Below are 19821 nucleotides of genomic sequence, written 5' to 3' on the forward strand. Positions count from 1 at the left end.
ATTAAACATGTATAGAAAAGGGAACAAATCAATAGATGAAGTATACAAAGAGGTACTTTCTAGTGTTTTGCAAAATTGATTTTCTTCTAATTCTTTTAAGCTATGCTATTCTATAAGGAATTTAATTCTATTTGTTTGTATGCAGGTGGAAACACTATTTTATGATCATCAAGATTTACTAGAAGAATTTACTCAATTTCTACCAGAAGGTCCAACCTCCATTCCCAATGTGCCAGCTTCTGCAAGACCATCTTCTGGACACATCTCTGGAGTAACTTCTGTTCGGTATTTACATAAAGAAAATGTGGTTAAGGTCTGTTATCTTGTTCTTTAGGTTTGCGTGTTTTGTGTTGTTTAGTAATGGTTTTTTCCTTCTTATAGTGGCTTCCCTGAGCTGATTGTGTTTCTTTTTGCGTTTTTAACAGAAAGAAAAACCAGTTACTTCTCAAAATAACTTCCATCAAAGCACAATTGTTAAAGATGAAAGGGCATCCATGGAGATAGAGAATGAACACTGGAAGAAGGTTGAGAAAGAAAAAGATCGAAAAGAAGATTGGGAACGAAAGGAGAAAGACAGGGGTGAAAAAAGATCAGCACAGAGTAGAGACAGAGAATTGGATGTCATATATCCTCTATCTCATAAGAGGAAATCTACTAAAAAGTCTGATGAATCCACTCCTAAGCAGACTCAGACAGGGCAAGTTGGAGCATGTGCTGGAATACAGTCTCTTCAAAACACTGTTGTAGAGGACAGTAATAGTCTAAAGAGTGAGTAATACTCGTATCCTCCTACAGACCAAGCTGATTCTCCTTGAAATAGTCTTTTTAGGTTGTCACACTTATGTTTGGATATTCAATGTAGGGTTGCATGGGTCCTTCCAATCCTCTATTAGCTGCATGTGTCCTTGCTGCGCCTACATCCTCTTTACAATGGCAAACTGCTGCAAGATTCATAATTCTCCCTTGCTGAATCCACTTTTGTACCCACATCCACACCCAACCGCTTCTATCAACATTGGCTTAAAGGATTACCATTAATAAATAACATAAGACCAAATTATGCCACTTTAATAATAAAAATTTATTCCCACAACACAATTGAATTATGGTTCATTAAAACTTCTATTGCTTCACTTTATTTCTGTTTATGATTTTGTTTGGTTCATATTTCAAACACCATAATACTCTCTATCTATATCGTGGTAGTCTAACTAGTTGCTTGATGTGTTTTCCAGCATCTGCTTACAGTATCTTAAGGAAAGGCAGCTTTTTAAAATTTTACTGAGTTGGTTGCTTATTTTTGCAGATTTATATTCACAGGAATGGGGTTTTTTTGAGAAAGTAAAAACAAGGTTGAGACATGATACATATCAAGAGTTCTTGAAATGCATTGATTTGCACACTAACTCCATAATCAATCGACAAGAATTGCAAATACTGGTATGTTGCCTTGTAAGCTGGTCCTGTAATTACTTACGAGCTTTTTTCCATCTTTAAGCACACTATTAGTGTAGAATCTAGATTATAAGAATGTACTTTCAGTTTAGCCTTTGTAACAGCCTTTACAATTTTGTTTTTTAATTACTAAATAGAAAATCGCCATGCCAAATTGTTTTAGGTGGTTGACATTCTTGGAAATAATCAAAATCTTATGGACGAATTCAATGAAATTGTTTCTCGAACTGCAAATAATGGTAATGATCTCAAACATTCGTATAATACTTTTCTTATTGCAGTACTTTTCCTACATCATTATTGTTTAACTGGGCATTCATCATAGCTTTGTTACACAGCTGTTTAAATATCTCCTATAATTGTTTGGAATATTTGGAGTGTTATTGCTTGTCTTGTTTGGGTAAGATCTTCTATATTGTTTCAATGTCTTGCAAGGTGACATTGGGGTGGCACCAGTGGAAGTAGGCTTTTATGCAATTTAATCTTGACTATTTTATGCTGTACTAATGCAGCTATTCTTTAAACCTCTAGAATGATGGTGTGTTATTGAAAGCAAAAGAGGGATTAAATATTTGTTTTGTGCTCACATTTTAATTATTCTTTTCCCTCTAAGAAATGTTTGTCTTATTTGAATACCATTTGGTGTCAAATAGTTGCAGATGTTGACTCAGGAGAAGGGGGATGTGCAAAACGTGTAAAGATGGAGAATGGTAGAGTAAAGGATAGGGACTATGATAGGGAGCTGGACAAGGAAAATGAGAGAGTCAAAGCAGAAGATCAGGAAAGATATAGGGAGAGAGACAAAGATCGGCATCACAGGGCAAAGGATATATTGAATAACAATGCTTCTCTTCTTCCAAGCAAAGAGAAATCTATGAACAAGCCGATTTCTGAGTTGGACCTGTCCAATTGCGAGCGTTGTACACCTAGTTACCGTTTGCTGCCCAAGAATGTAAGAAATCAATGATGTGCTGATGTTTCCTAAGACATGATGTAACCTATTTTATTCCTCTTGGAAATGCATATTGGAATGTCATGCCTAACAACATGATTAAAATTGGTTTTGAACTGAAATCGGTTTCAATGTTTTGCAGTATACGAAATCCGTTGCTAGTTATCGCACTGGCCTTGCAGCAGAGATACTGAATGATAATTGGGTATCTGTGACATCTGGTAGTGAGGATTACTCCTTCAAACATATGCGCAAGAATCAGTATGAGGAAAGCCTTTTTTGTTGTGAGGATGATAGGTATTGCTATATTGTTTTTTCGTGGGAGCATCTATTTTGGGATTAAGGTCCTTTCTGTTTGTAATTAATGAGACAGTTGAATGGAGTAAAATTGTAAACGTGAACAAATAGGACCTTAAATTTTAGATGTGAACAAAGAGATAGTCAAACAAATGATACTTCTGGCATGCTGTGTACAGGGGAGTCAGAACTGATTCTTTATTCTTCATTATTTCTTTATCTTTAATAAGCTTATATATATTAATCAATGTTTGTAATGTGAATTTTTAGATTTGAGTTGGATATGCTCATAGAATCCACAGCAGCTACATCTAAGTGTGTAAAAGAGTTGTTGGAAAAGATTCAAGATAATACAATCAAGCGAGATGGTCCTATCCAAATAGAAGACCACTTGACAGGTTTTTTATCTATTACTCTAAGATGGCATAATATTTCATTCACGAAACTAGCGGAATTATTCTAAGCAGCTTATTTCAATTGTTGGCAATGGCAGCTATAAATTTACGATGCATTGAGCGCATTTATGGGGATCATGGACTTGATGTACTTGATCTTTTACGAAAAGACCCAACTGTTGCCTTGCCAGTGATACTGAATCGTCTTCAGCAAAAGCAAGATGAATGGTGCAGGTGTCGTGCTGACATGAACAAAGTGTGGGCTGAGGTTTATGCAAAGAACTACCATAAATCTCTTGATCATAGGAGCTTCTATTTTAAGCAGCAGGACAGAAAAAGTTTGAGCGCCAAAGGTTATGGTCTCATTATTATGGCTTCCACTTTTTTTAATGTGTCATTGCCATTTTTATTTGGGTCCTTTTCAAGGGTCTTGAAGATAATTGAGGGTTGCTGGTATGAAGTAAATTTGCTATCTCAATTCGTGGGGATGATAATTTGATGTGTGAAATCTGGTGTTATATGGGCTTGTTTATGATTCTTCATCTAGAAACATTGCATAATTGCATTGCTCAGTTTGGTCAGCGATTAGAAATCTACCAGTTTAATCTCATTGTTTCCATTGTAATTTTTCCTTCTACGAGTTATCTTCAATTATTTTTGCAATTTCTCCCGTTCTTTTGAGAAAGGAACCTGCATGTGGGGTGTAGCTTGCAGGTCACTGGTGACTGTAGTTTATAATTGTGTATTATGATTCATTGTCATGTTATCTCATTCCCCGTCCAAGCTTATATTGTAGGTATTCATTAGCTGCAGTATGAGTAGTTCAAATAAGAAAAGATTCTGTCTAAAGAATAGCTATTGTAGAAGAGCTTAAAGAACAGTAACTGTTGCTTATTGTCCTCTACAAGGACTGGTTCTTCAAGTCAGTAGCAAGAATTTCTACGTTATAATGAGAATTCTTCTGTTAGAAATATCATGTGGTAATGACTTTGTGTTCAAGAGTGATTTCAGTTGTCAGAACATAGAAGTGCATACCCTTGCCTTCTGACCTGTTAGTTGATAAGAATGAGCATGATGATACTTAAACTTGTTTTTATACAGTCTTTTGCTTGCAACATTTTCTAACAAGAATGCGATATTACTTTTTCACAGCCCTCTTACAGGAGATTAAAGATATGAACGAGAAGAAAAGTAAAGAAGATGACATGCTTCTTGCTATTGCAGCTGGAAATAGAAGACCCTTAATTCCCCATTTGAAATATGACTATCCTGACCCTGCCATTTATGAGGACTTGTACAATATCATCAAATATTCTTGTGAAGAAGTATGCACAAGTACGGAGCAATGTGATAAAGTAATGAGTATTTGGACTCTCTTTTTGGAGCGCATGTTTGGTGTTCCTCCCCGACCCAACTGTGTGGAGGACACAGAAGAGGGGGTGAAAGTTAAGAGCTCTCATGCAAAGAACACTGATATGTATGTAGGAGGAAATTTTGGTGGAAATGGTTCAAGCTTGGTTACGACAAAGCAAATCACTTCTGGTGGTGATATCATGGAAAATGCCACTACGGAAACAATGATCTCTGATATGCTTAGAATGGGAAATGATAAATCTTCTGTGCAAGGCTTTAGCACACATCACATTGGTCAGAGTTGGCACGATGATGGTGGATCAATTGGAAACTCAGGTATCCAAAATTCTCAAACCCTTATTTCTACTATTACTGATGTCACTGATATTGTCAAAAACAGCAGTTACTTGAATGCCATGCATTCAGTTGGAATAAATTCAAGTTTTGTACATGCAGGTGTTGGTCGTGTAGAAGGTAGGCAGATTTTGCATAATTGAATAATATACAATGGGTTTGGCATTTGCTATGGAGATTTGTATGTTGCAAGAAAGTAATATTAGAAAGTTCATGACACTTTTTTGTTTAGTTGGCTTGAACATTTTCATGAATTATTGTGTTGCCAGGGACTGGCTCAAAGATTTCAGGATTTGGCCTCAGACCTGATTGTGCCATTCAGTCAACAGGAAAGGACTTACTAGTAGCACAGGTGCGTAGTTTGCAATTTTATCTTTTGAAAAGATATGCTTACCTCTTATAATGCTTTTGCATTGTAAATGAGACAAGAAATTTAACTTGCACTTATGTTTCCTCATATCAAATGTTTCTAGTAATATTTTCCTTTTCCTTTTATAGCATTTCTCAATTAGCTGTTCCTGGGACTTATTTCCATTGACGGGTTTTGTCATCAATTTAATCACCATGGCCCAATCCTAGAAGACAATATTCTTTAGGCATATGCCACCATCCTTCATATTTCAACAATGGATTTCCATTTTATAGAATTTATTTCCTATTTGTTGAGCTTAGATCAATGACACTGTTATACATATCTTTTGGTGTTCATTTGACCTAGTGATTAGCTTAGGTAGATACTTATCTATGCTGCACTTTTTGTTTAGCTTTCTTTATCTTACTTTCAGGACTACCTGGGAGTTGTTCTTGAAATTTGCACTGCCACGTTGTATTCACACTGGATGCATCTTTAGCCATTAATTGTACTGCTCCATACAGATCTTTTAACTTCTTTAATGCACCACAGGAATCTATTTAGGCAAGCATAAGACCAGTGAATGTATTGTTTTTGTGTATGGTTTAGTAATAGAAACTAAACAACAAATAAAATGACACAAAATGATAGAAAATATATCGTACAACAAGTCAAACTCAATATATGTAAAATATCCTAACCAAATATGGTTTTACTCTTCAGTTTGGATTGTTTGTTCGGAAGTTGACAGTTAGCTTGCTATCATGTCAAATTGGCTTGCAAAAAACGCAGAAAATGACAAGAACAACAATATGTATGGTCTAATTTAGCCAAAGGTTGACAATAGAAGATAAATCTTATGAAACCTTTCCTTTATGTTGCGGGAAACGACCACCAAGCTGGTGTGCCCATACTCAAAATGCTTGGAAATGTCAAAATGCTACTGAAATGCGACTGAAACACCTGGGTGGCATTTCCTGATTTGGAAATGCTATTGAAACGCCGCCGAAATGTTTCTGTGGCGTTTCAGCCAAAATTTATCCCATTTCTACCTAATTCTGCCCTGTTTTCATGACATTTTTGATTTTGTGAGCTCACCCAAGCACCCAGGGTTGTTGGGCCCTTCCATGGCCAAAAATGAATTAATCTACCACAATTTTATCTTTAATCACTCCACAAGCTAATTTATATCTAATCAATCCACGCTCTAGTTGTAAAAAAACATGTTCTATTTTGTTAATGAAGATCAGGTTGAGGATTATATGATATTTAATTGTACTTATCATTAGCTCATGATTTGTTTCATTTTCAGCACATATAGCGACATATAAAGGCTGATTTTGGGTGTAAAGCCTCATGAAGGCTGATTTTCAAATCTTGGATGTACAACCTCATCTATAAAGGATAATTATACATTTTGAATGATGTAACCATCTATGAGAATTAATATAGATTGGATTTTCCTTCCAAAATATCATTAATGTGTTCCATTCTTTTTTTTTTCTTGCAAGATAACGCATTATTAACTTATCCTGAGATAGATGATTGGTGATATTTTGGATGAAAAGAGGGGGGAACTTGGCCTCTCTTGTTGGTCAAAGTCAACTCAAGACAGTCAATGGATCAACAGTCAAACTTGGTCAACCTAAAGTCAACTGTATGGTCAATGCAGGTCAAAGTGCCTAGAATTTCTCAGTTTTTGTGCCAAATAGTACGACCTGCTCAAATAGAAAATCTCCCACAAAAATTGGAGTCAAAGGAGGTCAAATAGCCCTTGGTCAACACTGGTCAAACCTTGCAAGAAATTTGAAATTTGGCCTCCTGAAATTCGTCCCCCTTTCTGCCACACGTGTGAAGAAAAACAAATGCCCAATAAGGTGTACGAGCCAATCAGACGAGGAGAGAGAAGAATGCGTTATTTATGTGAATCGACGAGGGTCAATAGACATGTCTGTTCAGCTTCATGAGCCTACATGATGTGGTCGACCTTGATAATTTGCATATGTGTGGGCTTCACTTCAAAAACATATTTCTCTTTGTTCAAACTCAGTGATCTTTAGGTCGATTGGAAGAGATGATGGAAGCAAGAGTTCATTTAGGGCATAAAACTAGGAAATGGAACCCTAAGATGGCACCTTACATTTTTACAGAGTGTAAAGATACTCATATTATAAATCTAGCTAAAACTGCTCGTTCTTTATCAGAAGCTTGTGATTTGCTGTTTGATATAGCAAATAATGCATCGAATCCATTATCTGTAATAATAACACAATAATCAGCATAGTTCAATGGAGCGGCAAAACCTCCACAGACCATGGTCCTCTCGAAAAGAGGAATTCAATGCAATAAATATCTCCATCAAATGAGTTGTCCAAAGTGGAATTTGGCCCTAGTTGCCAACTTTAACAATTGAATTTCATCCTGTCTCTCCTACATAAAACTCAAACTTCACCGCAGAGAATTCAGACCCGACCTCAGAAAATATCACAGAAACTTTGGCCTTGTCATGGACACATGTGTGAGCAATAGAAAGAGAAACTTTCACATGTGCGAACACTTCTTCTTCTAGCTTCAACCTCCTTTTTCCTTTACCTTATTTTCATAAGGGAGTAGAAATATCACTCTTGATGATGATATCCGAATCACACATTGAGGGAGATCAAGTGACCTTATATATAGTTTCTTTGGGGGCCGAATAGGTGCCACTTTAGGGTTGAGTTGACTTGTCATGGAGGAGGGCCGACTTGGTCTTTTTGAGGAGCCATAAACCAAAACTTAAAATTCAAATTTTCCTTTTGACAAATACATAAATAATAGGTTTTTCTTTTGAGCACGAAGAACATACTTTACATATAAATATATCAATGATAAAAATGATAATTCTGGAGACCGACCATAGCTACAAAATTCAACACTCCCTCTTCGCTAGGGAGGTATTCATATTGACTATCAAGATGTTCTCAAGTTGACATTTCTACAAGGAAGGAATTCAATGTCATAATCACTAGCATCAACATAATCATGGTTCAACATTAAACAATTATAGACATGGTCTAGGCGAGACACCAGAGGCCTCATTAATGATAAACAAACTCACTCTAGAAAGGGATCTGAGCATGATGTTGGGAGGCTCTTGCTCATCTAAGTGGCCTCTAGGACTATTCTCCAACCAAGGTCCAATTGACATATGGAGAATATCCTCTGTCAGACCATTCTTCAAACCAAGGTCAAATTGACGAAGGGAGAATATCTTCTACTAGATCATTCTCCAACCAAGGTCAAACTGACGTAGGGAGAATATCTTCTACTAGATCAGTCCGCCGAACCATTCTTCAACCAAGGCGATAAAGACATAGGAAGAATGCCAGTTGCCAGTCCATGATGCTATCTAATCTATCAAACCATTCTCCAACCAAGGTCATAATGACACAGGGAGAATATCAGACCATTCTCCAACCAAGGGCGTGAAGACACAGGGAAAATGTCCATTCATAATGGTAGCTCATTAGCTCTCCCTCTCAATAAGAGAGGCAATCTCCACAAGCCTAAGCTTGTCTAGGAAGTACACAAACTTCCTTCTAGAAAAAGGCGTCATAAGAATATGATTTATTTGCTCATTAGTGGAGATATACTAGAGCTTCACAACTCCCTTTAGCACCATGTCTCGAATGAAGTGGAATTTGATCCCAATGTGCTTCGATCTGTCATCATGGTCGTCACCTGCACTTGATTAAGATAATCCTGAAAGTAGCCTCAGAAGCCATACTACTTCTCAACTTGCCAAAGTAGCTGCAATATACTCGACCTCTGCCATTCTAAGTGAGACAAATGATTGCTTCATGCTCATCCAAGAAATTATAATGGAGCCCAAACTGAAGCACCATCTTGATGATTTTTTTTTGTCTTCGACACTGTTTGTCCAAACTATATCTGCAACTGTGCTTCTCAAATCATCGATGACTAGTTGTACCATGCTGGTACTCCAATACATGTTGAGCAACATTTATGGGTTCAATCATAAACTATTTTGCTCCCTTCACTAGATCATAGATGCTTTCAAGTCACCTAAGCTGGGTGCTCCCTTTCAGATTGAGACATATCCTTCTGTGGTAATTTAGGTTGCTCCCTCTGCCACTATTGTCTTTTAGTATATCAGCTATCAATGACAATCGATCATCTCAAACTTAGAGGGCAACTCTGTATGAAGTTAAAACATGGTTCCTGAGGAGGTCTTGACTGCTCCTTCAATGAGCTCTTCTACTCACAAGCTTGAGGTAGCTCTTATGTACACTTCTTCCTCCTCAATTATTGAGGAAAGCAGTCTCTGCATCAACCTGGTGCAATCTTCAAAACAATGATAATAGAAGTGTACCTCACAACTGGGACAAATGTCTTGTCACGATCCTCTCCCTCTTACTGGGAGAACCTTCTATTCCTAGATCTTGTAGACACCATGATCAAAGCATACTTCAAGCTTGCTGATCTAATCATTCCCTCTGAGTTCAGACCTCATCTGGTACAATATCTCACAAGTCATGATTATGGGAAAGTCCTCTTACTTTGCTTTGTTCTTGAATTTCTTCCATCTGCTTACTTGGAGGCCATGGAAGAACAATTACAACCAAACATAGGATATAAAGACGAGACTAACTACCAGTAAAAACAACAATAGTAATAATCCAAGAAGAGAGATATAAAATACTTATCTTTTGAGAAGAAGGTTAGCTGCTCTTGATCTTTAGTCTTATTGCATCCATTTGCAACTTTGTTAGCTTCATCCACATTGTTATCATGATGGCAGTCCTTTTCTTGCAAGAACTAGGGTTTCTACTTTCAGCTGGAACATCCAATCCTAGTGTTTTGTCCATAAACCCTAGGCTTTCTTCTTCAAGCCCTTTTGTCTTGCTAGGGTTTTCAAATGTCTAGCTAAGTTTTTTGATTTCAAACCCTAGATATTCATAATCCTTCAAAATTAGTTTAGGATTTACAAACCTAATTTTATAACATTCATCATTGCATTCTTTTGCAATTCAATACCCAAGTGTCCAAAGCTAGAGTCTTTATGTTGGTAATTACTTCAGCAATGCTTGCAATAATCCTTTCGCACATATGTAATCATCTTTCTTGAGAGATCTTTCTTCTTCAACCTTGAGAAAGGAACTCGACTTCTTTTTCTTCTTAAGCTTAGAAGATTTTCACACTTTTCAGCATTCCTTGTGACGGTAGCAACACTAGTTACCAGCTCTTGATTAGTAACAAGGGTTTCAAGGGGTTTACCTCTAAATGACCATCTTAACTTTTCAAAATCGGATGCAAATCATCTTCTTGCACATTTGACAGAATATTATTCACAAGGTGGCATATCCTTAGATAAGAACCTTTGTATGAATATGCAGGCAGCTTGTATTTCAGAGAATCTGATTTCCTTGCATGGAGTAGGCATCAAACCTTGGATGGAAGCAAATTTCGTTGCACCATCTCTTGTGATCTTCCATGATGACTTCTTGACGAGCAATTTGATCCTACAAACATTCACTAACATGGCTTTAAAGACAATAGACATTCGGCCTTCAATGTGATACGAGCTTGGATCCTCGGCCTTTTAAGACAGACTTGTTAACTTCTCAAACTTGGATCCTTTAGAATCATGGCAACAATCTTTCAATCTTTTTGCATGTGAGATTTCTTGATGACTTCGGTCTTAAGACTTAAAGAGGGACTCAGCCTCTTCTTTCACTCTTATTAATCTCACTGGACTTTGTAAGTTTGTATTCCCATGACTATTTCATCACGGCGGATCTTCATCACTTCAATCTTCATACTTCAACTGTATAACATAACTAAGAAAAATCACTTCAAACCATTGATCCTTATACCTTATGAAGCCTTGATCAGATCACAAAGGGTTACATATCAAAAACAAAATGTGGACTGGCCGGACATTTATTGAAGTCATTTGGTCTTCTAGCATTTACCATTACAAAGTATCCTCTGTTCCAGGGTTAAGATGCAATGATTTTCATTGATCACAAAAAGATTACATATTGTCATGATTCGGGCTTTTCTGAAGGTACTTGACCTCTATTAATAGGCCTGTGGGCTTCGGCCAATTGAGATTTGACTGAGACATAATGCTTCGGTCCTTTTTCTAGCACAGTATCATGCTGTAAACAGAACTTCTGATGGTCGGTAGATGAACTGAGGTTTAGAAATAGGACTTTGATCCTCTTCAGCATCTGGACTTGGCAGATCTAAAATTTGGATCCCAAATGCATGATATTCCTTTTGCAAACAAGTCTTCATTTCACAGAAGACTTTTGACCTACTGTAACATGATCCTTTTTTACTCTACGCTTATTCTATTCATTGAATAAAGTTATAAACAGACCCTGGTTAGGGCACAAAATACACAGTTCTTTGGTGACAACTCGGCCAGAAAGATGAGACCTGGATCAAATGACTGGATGATTTCTTTTCAGGGCTGCTCATAGCTCTGATACCATGTTGAAAATCTAGGGCATCCTCTAGACTGATGATTACTTATGAATTTAATCAAGTTAATCCATTTCTTGTGTTCTTTTCATCATAAAGCATTTATACAGAGGAGCTCGACAGTAAAACAAAAATGCGACAAGGATCATAAAGGGACAGCCACACAAGAACACAACATTTTACCCTGGGAAAATCCATATGGGAGAAAAACCCAGCAATCCTTTCCTTACAGAATCAATTCAACAAGAGAGGCATCAGAGTCAAGATTATAGATAACTGACCAGCAAGATGACAGCCTCAACAATCCTTTAAGAAGCCAAGTCAACCATCCACAAACTTTGGTCAAAGGTCTGCAATAGGGACCGAATTTCATCCTGTCTCTCCCACTGAAAACTTAGACTTCACCACAGAGAATTTGTACCTGACCTCAGAAAATATCACAGGAATTTTGGCCCTGTCTTGGACACACGTGTGAGCAGCAGAGAGATAAACTTTCACATGTGCGAGCACTTCTTCTTCTTCTTCTAGCTTCTAGCTTCTACCTTCTTCATATAAGGGATCAGAAATATAACTCTTGATGATGATGTCCGAATTGCACATTGAGGGAGATCAAGTGACCTTATATATAGTTTATTTGGGGGCCGAATAGGTGCCACTTTAGGGCTGCCTGCTTTTTCCTTTACCTTCTTTGTATAAGGGATCAGAAATATAACGGTTGATGATGATGTCCAAATTGCACATTGAGGGAGATCAAGTGACCTTATATATAGTTTATTTGGGGGCCAAATGGGTGCCACTTTAGGGCTGAGCCGACTTGTCATGGGGGAGGGCTGACTTGGTCTTTTTGAGGAGCCTTAAACCAAAACTTAAAATTCAATTTTTCCTTTTGACAAATATATAAATAGTAGAATTTTCTTTTGAGCATGAAGAACATGCTTTACATATAAATGTATCAATGATAAAATTGATAATTCTGAAGACAAGCCATAGCTACAAAATTCAGCACATCTTAATTCATATTTGTTCTCACCTGATTCCTCTTAGCCCTGGCCATTCCTGTGATGACTTTTTAAGCTCATTTCTGGGGACTTCACAGGGAGAGACAGTTCTGCAGGCTCCTCCTGAGGCTCAGACACATTAATGACATTTCTTGTATTTGATTCTTCACCTTCAGGGCCATACTATATTTCAGGGGGTTTGCTCATTATGGATCTACTTCCATTCTGTTAAGATATTATGCTTTTTATTTACTTTATTTCTCCATCTTTAGGGAGGACTCTGGCTCATCTTTGCAACTCTTTACCCATCGTTATCTGCCATCAAGTTCTTTTTTCCCATCTGCATTGCTTCTGGCTTACAAGTTTGACATCTTTTGCATCATAGCAATCCAGAATATGTTTGCAACTTTGCTACGAAATCTCCTTTGCTTTTCATCATCAAGATAGAATTAAGCTAATTAATTAGTATTATTTTTGTTTTCCAGTATGGTACAAGAAAGTGACAGGGAATCACTGCTATTGGAAAGGCCCGTAAGGGAGTTTGAGGTCACAGATTGTAATTCATATGCTTTTGAATCTTATTCTTGAATTTCTAAACCATTATTGTGGTCTCAATATGTTACAGGAAAGTGATAGGGCATCACCACCACTGGAAAGAGAATGTGGGGCTACAGATTGTAAATTGGATGCCTTTAATCGAAGGTTTAATAATCATGAAGTAGTGCATGGTAGATGGAAAACTGAAATGGAGGAAGGTGAATTGTCCCCAACTCTGTCTCCACCTCCTGTGGTGGAGGATGAAGAAAATGTGCACTGTTATAGTGCTTGTAACGTCGTCTCTGGTAAGAATGCTATCCTGCAAGGGAATGACAAGATGGAAGGAAGAACTTATATGATTAGACAGGAAAAGAATGATGAGTTTAACTGCGCAGTGGTAGAGAATGAGGTTGAAGATGGAGAAGAGAGTGCACCCAAATCAGTTGATGATAGTGAGAATGCTTCTGATGGTGGTGAAGATATCTCAGGAAGTGAGTCTGGAAATGGTGATGGATGTTCACATGAAGATAATGAAGAGGATGTTGATCATGAAGACAATGAGGGGAAAGCAGAAAGCGAAGGTGAGGTTGGAGAAATGGCTGATGCACCTGATGCTGAAGAAGGTGATTCATTTGCATTGTCGGATCGCTTTCTGTCCCTGGCCAAGCCTCTGTCAGAGCATTTCTATTCTACTACTTCAAGCAACATATCAGAGAAGAGATCTGTTTTCTATGGCAATGATACTTTTTATGTACTTTTTAGGCTACATCAGGTATTTCCCTCTTCAAATTATTGATGTGTTCTTCTTTTACTAGGGATAATGGGACTTTTACTCATTTGATCTTGTTGCAGACTTTATATGAACGGATACTCTCTGCAAAGAAGAATGCATTAACTGCAGAGCGGAATTGGAAGAATGTGAAGGATACAGCACCTCCTAATTTGTATGCAAAGTGAGTTTTTTTTGAAAATGCTTGAAACATTGCATCATATATATATGGTCTAGTTTTGTCTTTTTTGGGCGTTTTTTGGAGTCTGAACAAATTTTGATATAAGGACTTTGGAATATGTGAAATCCAGATTCATGAGTGCATTATACAGTTTGCTTGATGGATCAGCTGATAATGCGAAGTTTGAGGATGAATGTCGAGCAGTAATTGGAACACAGTCATATATGTTGTTTACTTTGGATAAATTGGTTTTCAAACTCGTAAAGCAGGTGCAGTTGGGAAAACATATTGTTCAGTATGATTCTTATTGCTAAACCTTGTCTTAGAAGTTGAAGTATCACCATTTCTAAATTAAGCATTTTGGTTGCAGCTCCAAATAATTGCATCAGACGATATGGCAAACAAGTTGTTTCAGTTAGAATTGTATGAGAGAGCAAGATCACCTTCAAGGTTTATTGATTCAATATACCATGCAAATGCTTACACGCTACTGCATGGTGAAAATATTTATAGGTTTGAATTTGTAAGTATTTCAACTAGTCTGTGTTAGGCATTGGATAATCCAGCTCCTGTGTGTTTTGTGATATGTGCTTAACTGCCCCTTGAGGATCCGTAAACTTTGGCGATGCGTCTGTTTACTAACACCTGCGGGTTTTGGTGTAACGGAAATCGTGATTCCAAAAAGTGGTATCAGAGCCAAAGGTCTCGAGTTCGAATCACACCCGGCTCGCACTGGGGGGGAGATTGTTGGGCATTGGATAATCCAGCGCTCCCCGTGTGTTTCGTGACATGTGCTTAACCGCCTCTTGAGGATCTGTTAACTCTGGCGATGCGTCTGTTTACTAACACATGCGGGTGTTGGTGTAACGGCAATCGTGATTCCAACAGTCTGCAGTATAACAGTCAAGATTGCCAACTTTTAGTGAAATTTTCTGATTTTTGAAGCAGCAGCTTTCCGAGAGTAGCAAACATATTTGTACTTGTCATTTAAGTTATTAACTGTTATTATATCTCTTTGCAGTCATCTAATCCTTATCACTTGACAATTCAACTAACGGAAGGGCTTGAGAAGCTTGAAGTCATTCCTAATGCACTGGAACCCACCTTTTCAAGTTATTTGTATAATGAATTTCTTGCAACAGATAATTACACAAAGGAAAGGCAACAATTCTTCCTTTCAAGGTGCTGAGTCCCTTTCTGAGGTTATTGAGTTAGTTTGTATTGAAGTCTGCTTCATATTTGCTACTTATTATTTTTGAAAGTAGATTCATAATAGATAATGGTGTCTTTCAGAAACATTCCCAAGTATGCTAGTGGCAAGGAAGTCAGTGTGATGTCTAAGGTGATGAAGGGTGTCGACATAGTGAACGGTCTTGAGCATAAAATATCATGTGACACATCTAAGGTTTGCAAAGAGAATTTGATGCCATCAAAGACATTTATTAAGGATGAACAGTTTTTAATATTTATCTTGATTTGCATCACGTAAGCCCAAGAAAGCTGTATTAAATATTCTGTCAAGTTTTTCGCTAATATACTCATGCATGTAAAACAGGCTTCATATGTTTTGGACACAGAAGATTTCCTGTATCGCAAGAAGCAAGCAGGGACATCCAGATGTTCCAATATACAATCTTCTTGTTATCCTGACAAAAGGTTGCATCGCTTCCATAGATGGATTGAATCAATAATCTGGTAACCTTCTAGCTTCTCTATCCTTTTTGATTATGAGTCATCAGTCTAGTCTTGCAAATCCATAGAATTCTTTTCATTTATAAGGCTTCCAATATTACTAGTGGCCCAATTTCCGTTCTCTTCTTAGTATTTATAAAAATGGCATTTTGACATTTGAGATTATATGTGGTGCTGTCCAGTGGTTTCGGATTGTGTTTTGAGATGGAAATTCTGATTGTTATTTTGATGTGTTTTGTTAGAAATGTTAGCTTCATTATGTGTTCCTCGATGAAAGATTGGTTGTTTTCATATGTTGCATTTTCAGATTATATTCTATTCATTTAATTGCTTGTAATGAACAATTTCTTCTTAGTAGTGATGTCTTCCTACTTCTGATGCAGAGACTGGAACAATAATGTGGTGCTACTGAAGTGCGCTTGTGTACCTAACTATTAGGATGTGCGCTTGTGGAGTGTTTCTTCGGAGATGGTTCAGTGGAAGTGTTCTCCATTATACCCCTTCACATATTGACTCATTTTTTGAACCAGGAGACTGTATTGTACTGCTCAGAAGATTTAGGAAGTCTACCATCTTGTAATGATGTTTTTACGGAAGGGACCCATGTATAATTCTGAATGTAAGAAAGATATGGGGCTTCTAAATTTGTCTGAAGCAGTGTTTCGACGGTGGAATGGATCCATTTGGATCCTTTTTTTTTCTAATTTTATTTGCGACATTATATATCATTTTAATGTTTATATTATTTACTTGGAAGTAAAAATCCCAAAGTACAATATAATAAGGCTATATCTGAATTTATACTACGGAAGATCCTTTGCATTACGATCAAAATTAAGAGGTAATGAATTTACTTTTGGAGCATGACAGACATAACAATAAACACCGAAAATGTTTTCATTGACATTGTCAACTTGTCATAAGGGCGCTAATGGAACAAGGTCCCATTGGTTTTCTTCTTAGCCCTTGTTTGAGAGGGAATCAGAACACATGGTTCATTGGGGCACCAGAAAAATTCTTGAACATCAGAAAATTGAAACCATGATTGGAAACTAAATTGAAGCATACTGGTTGGTTGAATGGCAAGTAACCAATGGGTAAATTTGGGGTGCTTGCCATGAAGACACCCAAACCTTGTAGGCACCTCTTTCTTGTCAACACGGCTATGCCTTTTTTACCAAACTGTTATGGTAAATGAATCTTCGGAAAAAGGAAAGCCAAAGTTGAAAGACCAAGTCATTTATATAGCCCGATGATGGAGGTGGTTGTGATATGGGTAGAATTCCTATAGCTATTTTCTGGAAAAGGCAACTTCAAGAATTGTAAAGGATGAATTTGTATTAAATGTGTTTTTAATTGCAAGGATGCGGAGAGACTTTCCAGTGCTGTTATTACCTCGAGGCTTGTACTATCATGTAAGGTTAAATGGACTAATTTATAAAGTTGGCTAATCTTTGGGTGTAAATACACGGGGGTGTATCACTGTGGGCCCATGTTCAATTCTTGATGCACTCTAATTTGGCGAGTACAAGCACCTTATATGTATGCACTTCACTTTACTTCAGTTATGGAGGAATCCTAGTGCACCCTAATTTAGTGGGTGCATGCACTCTCTATGCATCTCAACCTGCTTCAATTCTACATAGGAATCCCTTTGGTGTGTGCATGCACCTTGTATATGTTCCTTGCCCTCCAGTTCTACCTAGTAAACTAGGAATCTATGAAGTGATATGGCCCAGCAATCTGATCCAAGCTTTTTCAGATGGTTGGACTACTATTTAAGATTCTTGGCTGTTGTAAATGGGGCGTTTATATATACACTTGGAAAATTTATAAAGTTGGCTAATCTTTGGGTTGTAAATACACAGGTGTATCACTGTGGGCCCATGTTCAATTCTTGATGCACTCTAATTTGGTGCGTACAAGCACCTTATATGTATGCACCTCACTCTACTTCAGTTCTATGGAGGAATCCTAGTGCACCCTAATTTAGTGGGTGCATGCGCTCTCTATGCATCTCAACCTGCTTCAATTCTACCTAGGAATCCCTTTGGAGTGTGCATGCACCTTGTATATGTTCCTTGCCCTCCAGTTCTATCTAGTAAACTAGGAATCTTTGAAGTGACATGTCCCAGCAGTCTGATCCAAGATTTTTCGGATGCTTGGACTACTATCTAAGATACTTGGCTGTTGTAGACGGGGGCGTTTGTATATAGTGGTTTCCACTCTATACACCAAGCACCTAGGATGATAGGTTTTTAGGTTGGCTATTGTACATGGAAAACACCTGGGGTACTAGATTTTTAGGATGCTTGGACAACTATTTAGTTTCTATTACATATATTTAATTCCTCATATTTACCTTTATAATGAAACTGAATTTTGCATGGGTTTGTGTTTTATTTATTTCCTTGCCTTTGTCATGAAAGTGAATTGTCCATGACTTGGTGAGTGTTAGATGCTCTTGTGTTTATTATATTTGTGGAGTCAGTTGTAGTTGGGCATGTTTTATCCTATGCACATCTCAGTTATGGCTCTTGTATATGGAGGCATACGACTATGAACACCTACCAAGTTCATTTAATAGTTGTTATATGTGGAGTCATTCAATTTTTTGTGCTGAAATGATCGCTAAGAATGTTGGAAAAAGTTGGGGGTGATTTCCTAGCTTCAAGAATTGGAGGCTTAAATTTCCCTATATCAATTTCTGTTGGACTGACTTTTTCATGCAATCAATGCTAATGGAGTTTCATGGATCACACAATCGAGCGAAGCATTCCAAGTGATACAGCCTCTAATTAACTTGAAATCTATCCAAGAAGATAGCATACACGTTAAATCTGTTACTCTATTATTTGTAGGTTACAAATTTTGTTTTTCACCAGAGTAACATGACATGGTTGCCAGGGGTGCCATGTCCTAACATGTGTACCCTAGATGTGTCCTACCTATTTGACTCTAAAAAGCATTTTTCATTGCTATCTTCTCAGTTTCTGCTGTATAGAAAGAGCTTTGAAGGGATTCCAGGTGTTCTGTAAGTATTTTGTTTTCTTAAAAAGTGGATCATGTCTTTTGTGATATATATAATATGTCCTTTGTCTCCTGTTTCCGATGTCGATGTGTTCCATGTAAACACACATTTCCATGTCCTCTGTTCTTGTTTCATGTGACTTAGGTTATCACTAATGGAATGTCATTTGATGTGTCCTACCTATTTGACTCTAAAAAGCATTTTTCATTGCTATCTTCTCAGTTTCTGCTGTATAGAAAGAGCTTTGAAGGGATTCCAGGTGTTTTGTAAGTATTTTGTTTTCTTAAAAAGTGGATCATGTCTTTTGTGATATATATAATATGTCCTTTGTCTCCTGTTTCCGATGTCGATGTGTTCCATGTAAACACACATTTCCATGTCTTCTGTTCTTGTTTCATGTGACTTAGTTTATCACTAATGGAATGTCATTTTGTGGGAGAGCTTGTTCATGAAATTGGAAACAAATGTGGTTACTCATATGATTTGAAAAATCCTAAACCATTCTTCTTTTGCTTCTGGTTAGAAAATTTATTTCACCTTGGGATATTGTGTCCAGTTTATATGGATATTGCTTGTTAGGTCTTAAAGGTTGTGGGAGAAATTGATGACTTTTTGGGGGCAATACCAAACTCGTTGCCTCTCTCACAAATTCATCTCCCTAAATGCCATAAACAATAGGTTTCCAGCAGTAGTTAACAAAACCATTTCCAAATGTAGGGCAGTCAGTGGTTGTATTTGACATGTGTATAAACAATAGGTTTCCAGCATTAGTTAACAAAACCATTTCCAAATGTAGGGCAGTTAGTGGTTATATTTGACATGTCACACGATGCCAATAGATTTTTAATTCACTTTTGTTGAATTATATTGACAGGCAGTGAATTATAATCATGACGCATCATATTGAGAAACATGGAACTTGCACATTATTTTTGAATCAAGTCTAATCAAGGGGTCAGAATA

The 19821-nt window shown here is 37.2% G+C and overlaps 1 protein-coding gene across 2 annotated transcripts; it reads left to right on the plus strand.

Annotated features, from left to right (window-relative positions):
- Window positions 1-121: 121 nt before the first annotated feature.
- LOC149143637 (paired amphipathic helix protein Sin3-like 2) lies at window positions 122-16691 on the plus strand. Of its 2 annotated transcripts, XM_089448618.1 has the most exons (19): window positions 122-313; window positions 426-768; window positions 1307-1440; window positions 1619-1694; window positions 2109-2407; window positions 2550-2704; window positions 2975-3102; window positions 3198-3452; window positions 4252-4788; window positions 4909-4926; window positions 5076-5158; window positions 13274-13957; window positions 14038-14138; window positions 14266-14404; window positions 14506-14658; window positions 15157-15317; window positions 15429-15540; window positions 15691-15830; window positions 16211-16691. In XM_089448618.1, coding segments are annotated over exons 1-19 (3693 nt in total). In that variant the 5' UTR covers window positions 122-139; the 3' UTR covers window positions 16212-16691. The 2 variants fall into 2 exon arrangements, with proteins under 2 accessions (XP_089304744.1, XP_089304745.1); XM_089448619.1 differs by lacking the exon at window positions 4909-4926.
- The last annotated feature ends 3130 nt before the right edge of the window (window positions 16692-19821 follow it).

Source organism: Pinus tabuliformis, chromosome X, assembly GCF_031772625.1.
Source record: "Pinus tabuliformis cultivar Carrire ecotype Pingquan chromosome X, CPIR1, whole genome shotgun sequence".
NCBI classification, from domain to species: Eukaryota; Viridiplantae; Streptophyta; class Pinopsida; order Pinales; family Pinaceae; genus Pinus; species Pinus tabuliformis.